This window comes from Leptonychotes weddellii, chromosome 15, assembly GCF_054177405.1.
Source record: "Leptonychotes weddellii isolate Sample4059 chromosome 15, ASM5417740v2, whole genome shotgun sequence".
In the NCBI taxonomy this organism is placed as follows: Eukaryota; Metazoa; Chordata; class Mammalia; order Carnivora; family Phocidae; genus Leptonychotes; species Leptonychotes weddellii.
The window spans coordinates 14084749-14102482 of NC_138383.1; the positions used below are offsets into that span (position 1 = coordinate 14084749).

General features: G+C 36.0%; 1 protein-coding gene across 1 annotated transcript in view; it reads right to left on the reverse strand.

Moving 5' to 3' along the window:
- The window catches only part of TANC2 (tetratricopeptide repeat, ankyrin repeat and coiled-coil containing 2), a 318672-nt gene that overhangs the window by 247364 nt on the left and 53574 nt on the right, over nucleotides 1-17734 (reverse strand). Inside the window, exon 3 of the mRNA XM_081805955.1 lies at nucleotides 11439-11541. Coding sequence (XP_081662081.1) covers nucleotides 11439-11541 — 103 coding nt within the window. The remainder of the gene's footprint in view (nucleotides 1-11438; nucleotides 11542-17734) is intronic.

A 17734-nucleotide genomic window follows, 5' to 3' on the forward strand; every position in this document is an offset into this window, starting at 1 on the left:
GCATATGAAGAAACAGGGAAATCTCAACATGAGAAAAAAAAAAAAAGTCCATAAACAGCATTCCTGAGATTACACAGAGGTTAGAATTAAAATCAAAGACCTTAAAGCAACTATTACAACAATGCTTCATTAAGTAAAGGCAAACATTCTTGAAATGAACAGAAAGAAGTCTCAAATCCGGTGTGTATTCTACATATACAACACATCTCCCTTCAGACCAGCCACATTTCAAGTGTTCAACAGCCACATGTGGCCAATGACTACTGTACTGCACAGTGAAGTTCTAGACCTATATCCAGAACTGAGTTCAGTCAGTCTCTAAAGTGTAAGGTAAAAATGGATCCAATCACTAAACACTGGAAAGATCCAAGGGTGATGATTCTTACCACATCCTCATTCAACTCATCTATATGGCCAGTGCAGAAGATAGACAAATCTTGGAGAATAACAGTGTATTTTTGTAACTTATTCCACTACTGCTACTATTTTGGATGTGGTTTTCTTGCTAAAGCAAATCAGCATATCCCTGACACCTGGTTTGCAGTTATTGACCTGAGAATGAGATAATCATATGCAGTACGCATTCAGCTGTCAGGGTCAGCTATATATTTTCACTGGCCTACCTCCTATTAATTCTCCTGCTCTAGGTAATAATCTTAACTGTCCCTTGATTTCATAGGACACCGTTGCTGTTCTACTATACTGATAATTTCATGATGATTAAACTTGGTGAACAGGAAGCAGCAACTATCTAGATACTGTGGTAAAACATGCATGCCAGAGAGTGGGAAATAAATCCCACAAAAAGTCAGAGATCTTCCACACTGTGAAATATCATCTTGGGCAATTCAAAATATCCCTTCCAAAGAAGGTGAGGAAGTTGCTGCATCTGCTCTCTCTTACTACTGAGAAAGAGGTACAATGCCTGGTAGGCCTCCTTGATTTTTTTTTTAAGCAACCCGTACCTCATTTGGTTATGCTGCTGTGAACCATTTACTGACACTGCTGGATGTGAGAGAAGACCAGAACAAGTGAAGCTTTGCAATAAATATGGGCTACTTTGTCCCCTGGGTTATATAACCCACCAGATCCAATGCTGCTTGAAGCTTCTGTGGTAGACAGGGCTTTTGCATTGTTATTGCAGAACTTTAGATCAATCTCAGGGATTTTGTAAAAGAAAAAACAAACAAAAAACCTATGCCATCCTATGTAACCAACTACTATCCCTTCTTGAAAATCAGCTTTTGGCTTACCATAGGACCTTAGAATTAATGCATGTGACCCTGGCAGCCCATCATGAACTAAGTATTGTTGAAACAACAAATCAATATGCTTGGGTGTGTACTGCAGCACTTCATCAGCAAAAGGAAGAAGTGTACATGAGATTAGGCTTGAGCAGGTCCTGGAGGCACAAGTAATTTGCATGAGCAAGTGGCCCAGATGCCCAAGGTTCCTACTCTTGCTATGGCTTCTTTTCACTTAATCTTGGTAAATTCTCTATGACCATCTCACTGGAAAAAAAAAAAAAAATCAGGACTGTTAACTGATAATTCTGCAAGATAACAGCACACTGTAGATGACAACACTACAGTCCCACCTTGTGGTAGTCTTGAAGGACATTAGTTTCCAGTGGCAGAAATTTGAACGGGGTACCTAGTTGTTTGCTTTGCCTAGGAAAAGAGATAACAGAAGAACTGACTCATGGAGAGTATTTAATGGATATTCAGAGATTTGAAAGGAATAATAAGAAAACTAGTGACAAGGAAATCTGGGGATGAGATATATGAATAGACCCTTTGAAAGGGCACAGAATATGGAGCAATTTATGTCCCATGTGAATACTTACCAAAGAGCAAACTGCAGAGAAGCTGCTTAACAACACAGCAGATGAGATGACCTATTTGGGGGACACAGTCATTCTACCCAGCCACTCTAACCTTGCCCAAAGGGCCCATTAACAAAGTGGCCATGGTAGCAGGGATGGAATTTATACATGGGCTCAGAGATGTGGACTTCCACTCACCAAGGCCAATCTGACCATAGCCAGAGCTGAGTGTCCAACATGCCAATAGTCCATGCTTGCACTGGGGACGAGGTTGGTGGATGCCCCCAATATGGTACCATTCACGGGATGATCAGCCAGTTATCTCTCTACTCATTTCTAGCCCCAGGTAATTTCCTCTTTCTTCTTAACAAATCAACTATGAATTTAAAATAAATAGTCTTTATAGTATGAATGTTTTCAGGTAGTCTTAGTCTGCCCCCTTGTGGGAACCAGCTCTTTAATCTCTCACTAGGAATAAGACTAATAAATCCAACCTGTACCTCAAACAAAACAAAAAATGTATTTATTCAGTAATAACTTTATCCCAGCCTTTACTAACAGGTCTCTTCTTCACCCTTTGTTATTCAACTTTGTATGGCCTTTAATTACAGATTATGAGTTTTTCAGAGGTTTTATGACTTTTATCTCTTGCCAAAAAAGATGTTTGGAAAGATACCTTTTTCCAACCTTTTTAGTTGTCATGCTTTTATTCCTGTTCTTTCATAAATATGGGTAAGCAAGGAGAGGTTTCTACAATGTTTCTAGTGTTAACTAGGCCAATTATCATAATGTAAGTAGGATACTTAGTATGTTCTGACACAAAATGTGCTTGGAGTTGCAAATTCCAAGAGTTTAAGAAGTTACTAGATAAATGATTATGAATTGCTTTGAAAATCTGAATCATATATGAGGAAATGGTGAAATAAATTATGGGTTGCTTATGCTGTGAACCATTATACAGATTTTTTACAGTTAGAACTTAAGTATGCTCCTGAGGGATGTTCATGCTATATTGTTAACCGTGGGATAATGAATTAAAATTGCATTTTATTTTTTAAAATCTTCAAACTAATACACACACACACACACACACACACACACACCCCTACATTTGCCAATATGAGCTCAGGGAAAAAATATCAAAGGATACAGACTGAATGTAGTTAATATTGGTTACTTTAGGGTAGTGGAAGGGAAAGAAGCCTTAACATGTTATTTTTAAATATCTACATTGTTGGTAAAAAGTAATCTTTTAATTAGTAAAATTATTATAACTCACATTTTAAAAAAGCATGACTAAAATATGTAAACACATTCTGACACATCCCTAGAAGCCCAAGATAATAAATTGTTGGCTAAAAGGCCAATTTCAAGTTTAATTCTATGAAAAATGAGTGTTATACAAAGAATGATCAACATGAAGTTAAATTTCAGAATTACAGGACTAGAAATAAAGGCACTTCAGAGAGATTTATCACTTAAGTTCAGATCCTTTCTTCCAGGTCTTATCCAACCACCAACAAATTTGAATTTTTAATATCAGAACAGAAAGATTCTAAGTACATGCTACCAAAAAAGCTGATTTGAAACTTTTGGTGTAGATTAGTATAAAGCCTGAAATATTTTCCTACTGAAAATAATACCTACTTCACAGCATTATTCTGAGAATTAAATGAGGATTATGTAAAAGCACCTCGCCCAGAGCCTGGCACATATGTATAATTAATTTTTTTTTTTCCAAAGCAACCTATGTTGAAAACTAAGTGATTTTTTTTATAACAATGATAAACTACTAAAACAATAAAAGATTTTGTTTATTAGTGATCCACTATACCAGATATACTCTTACAATGATATAAAAATGAAACACTAAATACTGAAATAATTTTCCTTATCATTTTATATAATAAAATAGTTGGTTTAATAAAGAAATTTTTGTAACTTACCAGACTGAAAAATAATTTGTGTATGTTTTTAAGAGCACGAACATCGCATTTCTACTAAATATTTTACATATTAGCAAGGAAAGAAAAATAATCAGAACACGTCATATTTGACAATTTAGTGTATTATTACTCTAAATGTACCAGCATGTGCTAATCAAATAAAACTGGCTAGAGATAATGGGAATCATGCAAAGTCAAACACTGTACAGTTTCCCAGTCTTCCAGCATGAGCTGATCATGAGCATTACTACACCAATACACATTTTGTATATCAGAGCCTAATACCTGCATAATGCTATCCTTGCAAAAGTAAATAAAAATTGGGTTTCAATCATATCACATTGGTTCATGCATTTATTTAATATCTAGAACCAAGTAAGTTCTGTTGATATATGGGTGACCTCTAATGAAAAATCATTTGCTTCAGAAAATGGAGCTAGTACACCAAAACCAATTCTGATAAAGTAAATGAAATACACAACTAGAATTCCTAGAATTGATGAGCTTCCTCGGTCAATTTGATGGCCTAACTGCAAGACAGCACTGTGCTAGATGCAAAGATCCTACTGTTAATGAACTCCTAAATTACCAGGAAAAATAGAGATTCAAAAGACAAGACTAAATGCAATAAAAAATATATCCCAATTATATATAATATGCTAGACTGGAAAGCAGAAAATAACCAACCAACCTCAGAAGTTTAACTGCCACAATCAGTTTTACAATCCTATTCCAAGAGCCTCATTTCACAAATGAATAGTCTGATAAACTACCTACATTCAACAACAAAAAAATTTTTTTTTAATTTATTTTTTTATTTATTTGAGAGAGAGAGAGAGTGAGTGAGAGAGCACAGGAGCAGGGGCAGGGGCAGAAGCACACTCCCGGGCTGAGCAGGGAGCCCGACTCGGGGCTCAATCACAGGACTGATCTGAGCTGAAGGCAGACACTTACCCGACTGAGGCACCCAGGCGCCCCTCAACAAAATTTCTTACACTGCTTTACTTTTTATGTTAAGTAAGAGAAGTGAATATTGGATCAATTATGTGTCCTGGGCACATCCATATACCTTCCCAAGCACTCTAAGTGCTACTTGTTCATTCTTTTATTCAACAAATACTGACAAATTCATATATGCAAGTGTTCTAGGGGAAGAGTGGTGAACAAGACAGTCTCTGCTCAAATGAAAACTATTTTCTAGTAATTGAGAAAACAAAAAAAAACAAGTAAATGGATAAATAATTATTTTCAGGTAGTGATAAATACTATGAAGGTTAGGGTTGGGTATTTGGTAGAATGGTCACGGAAGGCCTCTTTGACCTAAGCAGAAATCTACAGCACTTTATTCAAGAAAGAGCAAGTATACAGGCCTTCAAAAGAAAACACTCTTAACATGTTTAAACAAAAAGGCCAGCAGAGAGGACACAAAGTAGAAAATGGAGGGAGTAGGAGGGCACAGAGTTGGAGTACTAGGAAAAGGGCAATTCAGGGAGGGTCCTGTAGGGAGTAATAAAGGCTGGAGTTTATTCTGAATGTGATAGGAGGCTACTGAGGAGTTTTATTTCAAGTCTGGGGAAATACATGATTTGATCTGTATTAATAGAGCACTGTATTAATAAAGAGCACTCTAGCTATCATATGGACAACAGACTGTAAGTTGGCAAGAATGTTAAGACACTATTATGGTAGTAAAGGAAAGAAATGAGGGTAGTTCAGACTAAAACGGCAACAACAGAGGTAGTGCGGAATGACAAAAAGTATTTTAAAAAGAAAAATTCTTAAAGCATTATAAAATAAAACAAAAAGCCAATAATAGAGGATAAATGTTAAAAAATCCATGGATGACAGCAACTAGATGCAACTGGAGTGAGGAAATTAGAGCCCAGAGCATGTGTAGGAGGATAACTGTGAAAGATGAGTGTTTCCAGGTCTGTTTCAAGCACAGAAGCAATAGATGCAAGGAGCAGGAAGTGCCCAGGGGCAGCAATCTGAATGAGAGGAGTAGGACTGGACTCACTGCAAGGAGTCAGGCATCTCCCGTCTCCTACATTTTATAAGCAGAAGACATCATAGGTCTCTGCCCCAAGCCAGAGCAGGGAGTGTGGTTATGTTTGAGTCAGAATCCACTGTACCTGAGAGACAGATCAGAGGTCAAGCTAGCTAGTTAACACACAGGAGAGAGCTATCATGCCCAAACAGATAAGACATCTCACCAGACCCCTTACCTTACTGTCTGCTAGTATCATTGGAGAAGAGATACTAAATAGAAACTGAATCCACAAGCAGGCAGGGCAGGTTATCAGGCATTATACACCTACAGAGGCCTATCAGTTGTTTAAAGTTAGTGTTTGTTCTGAACAGACTACCATCTGTTCTGGTAAGTTGATGTTCATGGCATATTAATTGTTTAATAATTTGAATATCACCCCTCCAGACAGGCAAACACAAAATACAATAAAATGGAAGCACTCTAGTTCTGGGTTAAGATGGAATAAGTACACTCCACCTTAACTGAATGTAACTAAAACCACTGAATGTAAATGAAAACCCTGGAAAGTAGAACAGCAGTCTGAAGACTGAAAAATAAATGGTAGCAGGCAAACTCTGGAAGGAAAGCAAAATTTGAAGGACAACCAATCTGTAGGACAACGAATTCAGTGGCGCATTTCCTACTGTTTTTTATGTCCCCAAACTCCCAGCCTGAACTCAAAGGAAACCCAAATCCTGGAACAGCAGAGCAGAAAGATGCGAAACAAGTCTTCTCTACCTGGTTAGGCAGAATGAATGAAGGATGTGAGGGTGGCTCCATATGGGACTGAGGGAAAATCCCCTGGCTTTTTTTTTTTCTTTTTACCTTTTTCTTCCAGCTCCGCCCCCAAGGCAAACCTATTTCACTATCAGCAGCTCTCACTGAGACGATACTTAAATCTCTGAGGGAGGGGAATCCTTTTGACCAGAAGAACGGAAGTATAAGGAGTATGATATAATTGAAAAGAGAAATAGATAAATCCATACTTATAACTTGAGATTTCAATATTCCTCTCCTAGTACCTGAAAGGATGAGCAGACAGAAAATCATCAAAAGTAGAGAAGACCTGAACAACACTATCAATCAACTTGACCAGACTGATATTTATGGAACCTTCCACCCAAAAAGAGCAAAATACACATTCTTTTTAAGTGCATACTGAACATAAGATAGATCATTTCCTGGAGCACAAAACAAGTTTCAATAAAAAGTGATTCAACTCAAAGAAAGTGTTCTTTGACAACAACGAAATTAGAAATCAATATAAGATATATGAAAAATTTGCAAATATTTGGAAACTATATCAACACACTTCTAAATAACACATGGGTTAAAGAAGAAATCACAAGGGAAATCAGACAGTATTTTGAACTAAATGAAATCATACTCATCAAATTCTGTGAAATGCAGCTAAAGCAGTACATTGAGGGAAATTTTATAGCACTAAAATTCCTATACAGAAAAGAAAGTTCCAATCAATGACCTTAGCTTCTACCATAAGAAACTAGAAGAGGAAAAAGAAATTAAACCCAAAGCAGAAAGAAGAAAGGAAATAATAAAGAGTAAAGCAGAAATCAATGAAATACAGAACAGGAAAGCAGCAGAGAAAATAAATGAAAACTGAAACTGATTCTTTGAGATCAATAAAATTGATATATTTCTTCCCAGAATGATCAGTTCAAAGAGAAAGAATACCCAAATTACCAATATCAGGAATGAAAGAGGTGACATCACTGAAGATCTACAGATTTTAAAAGGTTACTCAAGAAAAGATAATTCAAATAGTCATATTTTATTCAAGAAATTTAATTTGTATCTTAAAACTTTCTCATAAAGAAGATTCCAGGCCCAGGGACGCCTGGGTGGCTCAGTCGGTTAAGCGTCTGCCTTCGGCTCAGGTCATGATCCCAGGGTCCTGGGATCGAGTCCCGCATCGGGCTCCCTGCTCCACGGGGAGCCTGCTTCTCCCTCTGCCTCTGTCTCTCTCTGTCTCTCATGAATAAATAAATAAAATCTTTAAAAAAAAAAAAAAAAAGAAGATTCCAGGCCCAGATGGCTCCTCTGAGAAATTCTATCAAACATTTAAGGATGAAATAATACTAGTTCTACACAAAACATTCTAGGAAAATTGAAGTAGAGGAAATACGTCTCAACTTTCAACTTATTCTAGGAAGCCAGCATTACTCCGGTACCAAAATCAAAGACATTGTAAGGCAAGAAAACTAAAGGTCAATATCCCACTTGAACATAGATGCAAAAATAATAAAAATTATTTTAGCAAATCAAATCTATCAACTGTACAAAAAGAAGCCACATACACCAGATTTGCTCACCGGGCTTCAGAGTACTGCTTCCCAACCATAATGGTCCAAATCAAATAATGGAAATACTGGTACCACACTGGAGTAAAGTGATAAGACAGGCATAGACATCAGTTACCCCAAACCCTGCCCCAAGGACTGAGGACTTATTCTGAAGAATATCTCCTTTCCTACACATTATTTGTTTTCCCTTGAATTTAGGACTTTTTTTTTTTTTTACTTATTATTTTATGTATTTATCACCAATTCAACCCTAAACCTTTTGCCAGTTGTTTAAAATTTTTCTGAAGATAATTAAATGCATCAGGTTTCTACCAATCTCATTTTCGTGAGACAACTCTTCTGGAGGCTTCTAACCTACTCCAGTCTTGTTTGGTTTTCCTCTCTCCCTGTCTTCTCATTGTCATCTTAAAGATTTCTTTACCTTTCTCCTTTGTTGAACTTCCTATTTCCTGTAACCCATTTCTTCCTTTTATTTGTGTGACTTTCTCATTTTGATGCATCATATCCTAAAAATTCCTAAGAAAGGGTACAAGGCAGGCAAAAAAAAAAAAAAAAAAAGCCCCAAACCAAAAACTTACATGTCTTTAAAAGACTGTATTAGTTTCTTTTATTTCCCAAAGGATGTTAATAATGGTTCTATTATTTTTCTCTGCAAAATTTCTCCAAGTTCTCTCCAAGTTGCTTTATTCTACTTATTTTAATCTCTATCTTTCATACATTAGAGGGTTTCCTCAAATATCTAAAGTAACCCTTGGTTAGTTGCTAATATTTAAGAGAAGAGGACTAAAAGGCTGATTGAGAGCTTTGATACATAGAGCGATCTAGCTGGGCTGTTTTTTTAAGGAATCTCTGATGGCTACATTTTGTGTCTTTCTTTTTAGTCAGATTCTTCAGAAAAGACTATGCCAACCTCCTGCCTGAAATATGAAAGCCTACCTGCCAGTATCCTAGTACCAATAGGATAAAGACAACTGGAGTCCAACTGTCCTATTTTCAGTATAGGACTGCCCTGAACTATGCCTGGTAGGTGTCTCCCAGTCTAGAATCTCTATTTTATTACAAAGAATAAATTTCTGGGTTTTGCCAAGGGTAAGAGTGGGGAGTTGGGCACTTGCCCAGCTGACTGGTTAGCTAATTTTGAGGAAGAGGTCTCAGGAATCAAATGCTTCTTCAACTGACTTTCAGCTAATCTTCCTTTCATCTCCATGTCTACATGCCACCATTCTTGAGTTTTTTGAAGCTTCTGGAGGTTGTTTTCTTGATTTTCTCTGCTACTGAGCTTAGGGTTCAGTTTTTAATTATTCATATACTCTCCAGTTTCTAAAATTGTGTTGATGTTGGCTTTTCTCCAATCCCCCTCTACCAACTATTTAGCAGGTTTCGGCAAGGAGCAAAAGTAGAAGTGCATGTTTATCCCATCTCTTTACTCCTGATAATACTGATGCTCATTCAGCTCATTATAGATGGCTTTGTAATTTTTATTTCTGTCTTCTGAATAAAGAAATACTATAAACAAAATCTCAGAGAAGTAAGAAACACACTTTAACTATTAGTTAACTCTGATGATGATGCAATTCCTGGTAATTTCTAATTGAGATCAGGTAGTTGTGTTCAAGGTCATGGAGATCACTGATTTTGCTGTTATTAGGTTCAGCTTTTGTTTTTGTTGTTTTCTTAAAGATTTTATTTATTTATTTGAGAGAGACAGTGAGCACAAACGGGGAGGGGCAGAGAGAGAGGGAGAATCAGGCTCCCAGCTGAGCAGAAAGCCGGATGCAGGGCTCAATCCCAGGACCTCAGGATCATGACCTGAGCCAAAGGCAGACACTTAACTGACTGAGTCACCCAGGTGCCCCTCAGCTTTTGTTATTAAAACTCAACTACACTCAGTGATTTGAAAAATATTTTAACTGACACAGCCCAAGGGGCATAAGATAAATGAATAATCTCCCATATCTATATCTGTGACATTTAATACAAATTATTATATTTAATAAAAATTAGTATAAATTTTTCTATTAATTTCTACTAATTTTATCTTTAGGGTCTTTCATACATGTGTTCATTTTCTTTCTCCCCCCCACCAAGGTTTATTGAGATATTATTGACATATATGACATTATGAAAGTTTAAGGTGTACAGTGTGTTGATTTGATATACTTATATACTGTAATTCATCTTAAGTTCTTCTTTCATATAAAAATATGTTTAAGGGGAAAAAAAGAAAAATTAGACAAATTCCTGATATACCATGCATATTATTTAAGAATGAGTAACTACTAGTATAAGTTAAAATTTCCAAATCAACCTGCATATATTATTCCTCTTTTTATTCTGCAACAAATAATTTTATAAAAACAGTACAACTCTAAAACTTGGGAAGAGCAAACCTGGAGAAAAAAGGTAATAGGATTATGGAATAAACGAACCAGGAGCTTTTACAGGATAAAAAACACCATATATTTGTAAATCAAAGCTTTATTTTATTTATAAGTAAACATTCTCTAAGAATCATACATCAGTCAAAATGACTGCCTGAAATTTTGTAATATATTCATCAATTTGGGTTCTCAATTCCATTCTCTTAGAGATCATTTCATTCATTCAGCAATATTTATTTGTAACTACTATGTGCCTGGTACACTGGAAATACAGTAATAAACAGAACAGACAAAAATCTCTATAATCATGAAACATTCATTCTAGTTTGGGACAGAGAAAATAAAATAAATACAAAGGTGATAAGTACTATGAAGAAAAACGAATGTGGAGGCACTAGTCATACAATTTTAAATAAGTTAATTAGGGAAGGCCTATCTGAAGATTTCACTGATACAGGATGTTTTTTACCTAGTTTGGAAGTTGTCACTTCAAAAAACCAGTCTACAGCATATAATAAATTTTCAACAGAAAAGGAAAATAATTAGTAAGATCCTAATTTAAAATAGCAATTATAAACAAAAACCATTTCTTCTGAGAGAGATAAGGCAACAAATACTGTACTGATTAAATTTTAAAAAGCCAGTGTGCTAATACAAATGTTACTGTTAAAAATTTACTTTAGGTGATATTCCAAAAGTGATATCCAGATATATATCACAATGCTCCAAAATTACTTAAAATCTTATTAAGGTATTACCATTTAAAAAAATGACATGAGAAAATTTTTCATTTTATCTTGAATAAATGATATCATAGAACTTTTAGATTACAACATTTAAAGCTCTAAAGGAGAAACTAGAATATCTAAACTAGACCCAGAGAAAACCCCAAACCTCAGAGTTAGTACTAGAAAGGAATAGCTGATATCTTTTCAATTTAATAATAAATTTAATGAAAGCTTACCTTGCCCAGAGCGGCTTTGGCGAGAGTCTACACTTGACTGTCTTCGATCCGGTGGTTCCTCGCTCCCTCCATCTATATAAAAGTAGAAAGGGCATAAGCAAATAGATAATGGAATTGATGTAATATCTTCTACGGTGCCATCTGCATCTTAAAATTACAATATCTAGGGGCACTTGGCTCAGTCGGTTATGGTCCAACTCCTGATTTCAGCTAAGGTCATGATCTCAGGGTTGCAGGGTTGTGAGATCAAACCCAGCATCGGGTTCTGTGCTTAGCGGGGAGTCTGCTTAGATTCTCTCTCTCCCTCTCCCTCTGCCCCTCCGACCCCATACATGCTCTCTCTCCCCTTCTCTCTAAAATAAATAAATAAATCTTTTTAAAAAACTATAATATCTAGCATTTGTTCTCATTTCTTATAATCTCAATCATTGAAATATTTGAGGACTTTTTCCTATATAAATCAAAGGTTATTACCCGTATTTTTGTGAGGACAGTTTACAGTCTCCTCTGGAAGTGTAAAGAAAGTCAAGCAGTTCTTTCCCTATCCCCATACATATACACTCTACTTCACATGTAATGAATAATGTTATCAACTCTGAAGTTCATTCACAGATCCCAGTATCGAAGCCTTGATTTAAAGATTTAAAGCAATGTCTAAATTAATTACAGCTGCTTATTTGTTTAAAGTATGTCAAATAATCCTTTGGGCTATATGTTTTACTAATAAAAATTACATTTATACGTCTCATGAGATATAATAAGAAAATCATATAATACATGAAAGAGTAATATAAATCAGAATTAGAAAAACTCAGAAATGAGGAAACAGAAACCAAGAAAGAACTAGAAATAAAACAAAAATAATTTCAGTACTGAAGACTGAACTATAAGAAAACAAACATAAATAAACATAACAAAAGATCTTAAAAGAAAAGAAAGTTGGGCACCTGGGTGGCTCAGTTGGTTGAGCGCTGACTCGATTTCAGTTCAGGTCATGATCTCAGGGTCCTGGGATCAAGCCCAGTGGGGAGTCTGCTCTCCCTGGTCATGAGATCACAATGATGTTTTGGTTTCTTTTTTTAAGATTTTATTTATTTATTCATGAGAGAGAGAGAGAGGCAGAGGGAGAAGCAGGCTCCCAAGGAGCAGGGAGCCCGATGCGGAACTCGATCCCAGGACCCTGAGATCATGACCTGAGCCGAAGGCAGACGCTTAACCATCTGAGCCACCCAGGCGCCCCACAATGATGTTTAAAAAACAACACTACACTAAACTAGTCACCTTCTGAGGATGACAGGAATCCAGTTCATTATCTTGAAATCTGGGAAAAAGGAAAGAACTATGCAATTCATCCTACATTTCCTATATAAATTGTACTGGTACCCAAAGAGTATATAAGAGAGATCGTCTATAAAATCATTCCAGATAATAAATGGGAACCAAAAGAAAAAATCAGAATATCACCATTTCATAATGAATTAATAGCTCCAGAGGCACTGAGCATCAATGACTAATAACATTAAAAAAGAGTAAAAACCAGACATTATATGCCTCTTGGTGATAGGAGCACAACCATAGTTTTCGATCAAACCTGAGTCTGGTCAAACCTCTGAATCTAGCTGTCAGTATTCAGGAAAAACAAAAGACAGAAGAAAATGTTGAATTGTTCCTGGGCACACAATCAACAAAATTCAGACTGTGGGAAATTATATAGGTCAAATAACTTAGATCTTTCAACAGATTAAACAAAAGAAAAAGATAAAGTATTATGCAGTCCTAAATTATTGTGGAATAAACATTCATTTTTTAAAAAATTTTTATTTATTTATTTGACACAGAGAGAAAGTACAAGCAGGGGGAGAGGGAGGCAGAGGAAGAGGGAGAAGCAGGCTCCCTGCTGAGCAGGGAGCCCAATGCAGGACTCGATCCCAGGACCCTGGAATCATGACCTGAGCCGAAGGCAGCCGCTTAACCGACTGAGCCACCCAGGCGCCCCACATGGATTTTATCAAAATACAAAACTATACCAGAAATTTATGGCATCTTAAATAGATGTGTAAATACAGTACTAGTCAATTTTTCATCCTAGTAATTATTTAATTTTTTTATGCAAGTATCTTTCTTCTCCTTTACTTGTAAATCAATTACAATAAGTAACATTCATATTCAGGCGGGTCTTAAATTTTCATTTTTCTGATTTTTCTATGTGGATAAAATTTTATATATATAATTTGTTTTAACATCAAAACATGCTCTTAGGGGCGCCCGGGTGGCTCAGTCGTTAAACGTCTGCCTTCGGCTCAGGTCATGATCCCAGGGTCCTGGGACAGAGCCCCGCATCGGGCTCTCTGCTCGGCGGGAAGCCTGCTTTTCCCTCTCCCACTCCCCCTGCTTGTGTTCCCTCTCTCGCTGTCTTTCTCTCTGTCAAATAAATTAATTTAAAAAAAAAATCTTTAAAAAAAACAAACACGCTCTTAAAGTATGTGAGAAGTAATATGAATAAAATATAGACATTACCCCTCATCAGCGCTGTCTTCCTAAACAATAAGAGGCAAAAAATAAAAAAAAACTAGGCTTCAAATAGTATTAAATTCGCATCATCTGTGGAATGTTAGGATATCAATAAAACAACCCACTGGAAAAATATAGGCAAGAAATGGCTTAAGACATAGTTTTGAGTCAGCAAACCAGTGAATAATAAGACAAAAAAATCAATTTTGATATCTAAAATGTTTTAACTGCCTAAATTTTCAAAATTAAATCAGAAATACATTGCAGTAAATTTGAGCAATTCACTCCTCTAAGACTGAAACCCTATAACCAACCACGTCTTACTCCAGTGTAGACCGAGCATAAGAATTGAGATTAACTCTCAGGTAAAAGTAAAGATTTTTTAAGAAGAATAAACTCACCACTTCCCCAAGATGATGTAGGAAAAAATTTCAACCTCTTTAAAACTGTTTGTGGTGTGCTTATGGAACCAGTAATCCATTATCCAAAATAACAAGACTACAATGACATACAGTACTTTAAATATTTTTGCTTTGCTTAACACACAATTCCTTCAGTACAGATAAGACCTCCCACGCGGGACACTTACATCTACATTTATGGACAAAACAGAAGACCTTCAGTCTTCAAGTAAGTCAAGTTATTTGCATAAGACTGATTACCTCACCCCAGAGTGTAGAAGGTAGGACTGGGCTGCGTCTATGAAGTAAGAATTTACTCATCAAACTTGAGTTAAAGACTTACTTCAGATATACTGTGAACTTTGCAGAGGAAAACCCCGTTTTAACAGATACAGAAATAAAAAGACCTGACTGTTCAACTCAAGTGCTAGCTTTTAAAACCAGAGCTTAGGTTTCCTGGATTTGAGATAATCCGCAGAGAACGTTTGTTTTTTTATCTGCACACTGAGTTAAATCCAGCAAGTAATATAAAACAATATACTTTTAATACTGAGAAACATGAATAGATTTCCAATTCCCATTATTGCAAAGGGGAAAAATGTCACTGGAGAATTAATTTATCTCAAAGGCTAAATAGCTTTCAACTGAGGTGTATTAAAGCACTAAAATAGGCCTGGTAAAGAAATACCAACCATATAGGGATATTCAGTATGTAGTGATTTCTATGAAGGAACTTAAGTTAGAGAAAGTCTAATAAGAAAGTGCCTGAACAATTCCAAGAAAAATATTTTCTTTCCTGTAAGAAGGGGATACTTCAAATGATTCTTCTTTTCAACCCAGGATCAAAATATTAGAGTTGAAAAATTAACAATTTAAGTAACCTTGAATTTGGTAAGCCAAGCTCATCTTTAGTGTTCTTAGCTAAATACGGTGCTACAATCAATAACAGATTAGCTTTTATGAATAAAAATTTTGAAGTTGGTTGTTTTCAATCCTTCTTTGGTAACTTAAATATACGACCCTAATAGAAGGCATGGGGGGGGTATTAAAACTGAATAGAATACAATAAAAATAGATTAAAGTTTTACTATTCAAGTATAAACTCTGGTCCCTTTTACTAATCAGGCATGAATTTGTAAGAACTGTATACATTTAATGCCAACAAAGGCAGACATGAACTGAAAGGTATGAATGGAATTTTTTTAAAGTGCAAAAGGAAGGACCAGGAACATAAGCTAGATTTATTTATTAGCCAAATGTCACTTATGAATAGGTACATCGATAAGATGTGCCCTGGTTACATAAGCACTTCCATAACCAGAAAAGATGAAAAGCAGCTCATCTGTTTGGAGTAGAAAAGAGAAAAAGGAACCACAATTTATTTGTTCCATTACCTATTCTCTGCTGGGTGCAGTACCAGAAAGATCTTTACAACATTATCTCATTCAATACTATTAACAATTCTATGAAACAAGTATTATGCCCATTTTAAATGTAACACTGAGATTCAGGGAAGTAAAGTGACTTCCCCCAAATCACACTGCAATCCTAAAATTTAAATCATCTGGTTTCAAAAATCTCCGCTGCTCTCTTCTATAACAAAGAAGTCATTAAGGTGGTGGGGGGGGGGGGGTCATGAAGGGGAAAGAGACCAGAAGTGGACAGAAATCAATTCAGAGGCTACTGCAAAAATCCAGAAGAAGAATGAACACTTGGACAAAGGGCGCAGTGTAGGTAGGAGAAGAGATCAGATTCTGGATACATTTTGAAAGTACAGAAGAATCTGCTGTCAGAAGAGAAAAATAAAGAAATAATCAAGGGTAATTCTAATATTTTGGGCCCAAACAATGGATCTGCAATTTACTGAGATACGAAAGACTGTGAAAGAATAGGTTTGAGGATGAGGAGAGCATTTGGAGCTCAGTTTTGGACATACTAAGCTTAAGGTACAACCAATGGAGCTAAGTAAGAATAGTTTTTACAGTTTTTATATTTTTAAATGACTGAAAATTAAAAGTAATATTTTATGACATTAAAAGTATTTGAAAGGCAAATTTGAATATCCACAAAGTTTTCTTAGCACAGTCATGATCACTCATTGATATACAGTTGATGACTGCTTTTACACTACAATGACAGTTCAGTAGTTGCAAACTCTATGACCTATGACACCTAACATATTTACTATCTAGCCCTTTACAGAAAAAGTTTGCTAACCCCTAGTATAAGCAATTCTGAGACAAATATTCTATTACCTGAAACCATTCCCCTATACTTGGGCAGCACCAAACTACTTGATGATATTCAAAGAGGAAATGCATTGTAAGGCTTCCATCAACTTATTCACACTTTTTCCTCTACATAAGATGCAGTTGCCTCTACTTAACAATATAAGGAAATTGTATCCAACACATATTAATGGGGCTTAGTGTCTAGCACAATTAAGCTGGACTCAATCTTTGAACTACTATTATTTATATGACCTTAGGAAATTTAATTAACTTCTCTGAACCTCAATTTCTTTATCTGTGAAGCTGATATTAGTAATACCTATGGAGTTGTGGTGAAAAACAAATGTAGTAATGTATATAAAACACAGCATGCCATCTGGCACTAAGTAAACACTTATTAAATGATAATTGGAATCTTCATCTATCATCGTCATGATCAATAACAACATCCTTTCACCAAAAGATGGCTTATCTTTTATATTCCTTATCTTCTCTGTAAGATTTTCAGGAGACTCCCATTAAGAATTAATTGTTCCCTCTTCTACATCCAAATGGCCAACAGACACATGAAAAAGTGCTCAACATCGCTCGGCATCAGGGAAATCCAAATCAAAACCTCAATGAGATACCACCTCACACCAGTCAGAATGGCTAAAATTAACAAGTCAGGAAACGACAGATGTTGGCGGGGATGCGGAGACAGGGGAACCCTCCTACACTGTTGGTGGGAATGCAAGCTGGTGCAGCCACTCTGGAAAACAGTACGTTCCTCAAAAAGTTGAAAATAGAGCTACCATATGATCCAGCAACTGCACTACTGGGTATTTACCCCAAAGATACAAAAGTAGGGATCCAAAAGGGTACGTGCACCCCGATGTTTAGAGCAGCAATGTCCACAATGGCCAAACTGTGGAAAGAGCCAAGATGTCCATAGACAGATAAATGGATAAAGAAGATGTGGTATATATATACAATGGAATATTATGCAGCCATCAAAAGGAATGAGATCTTGCCATTTGCAACAATGTGGATAGAACTGGAGGGTGTTATGCTGAGCAAAATAAGTCAATCAGAGAAAGACATGTATCATATGACCTCATTGATATGAGGAATTCTTAATCT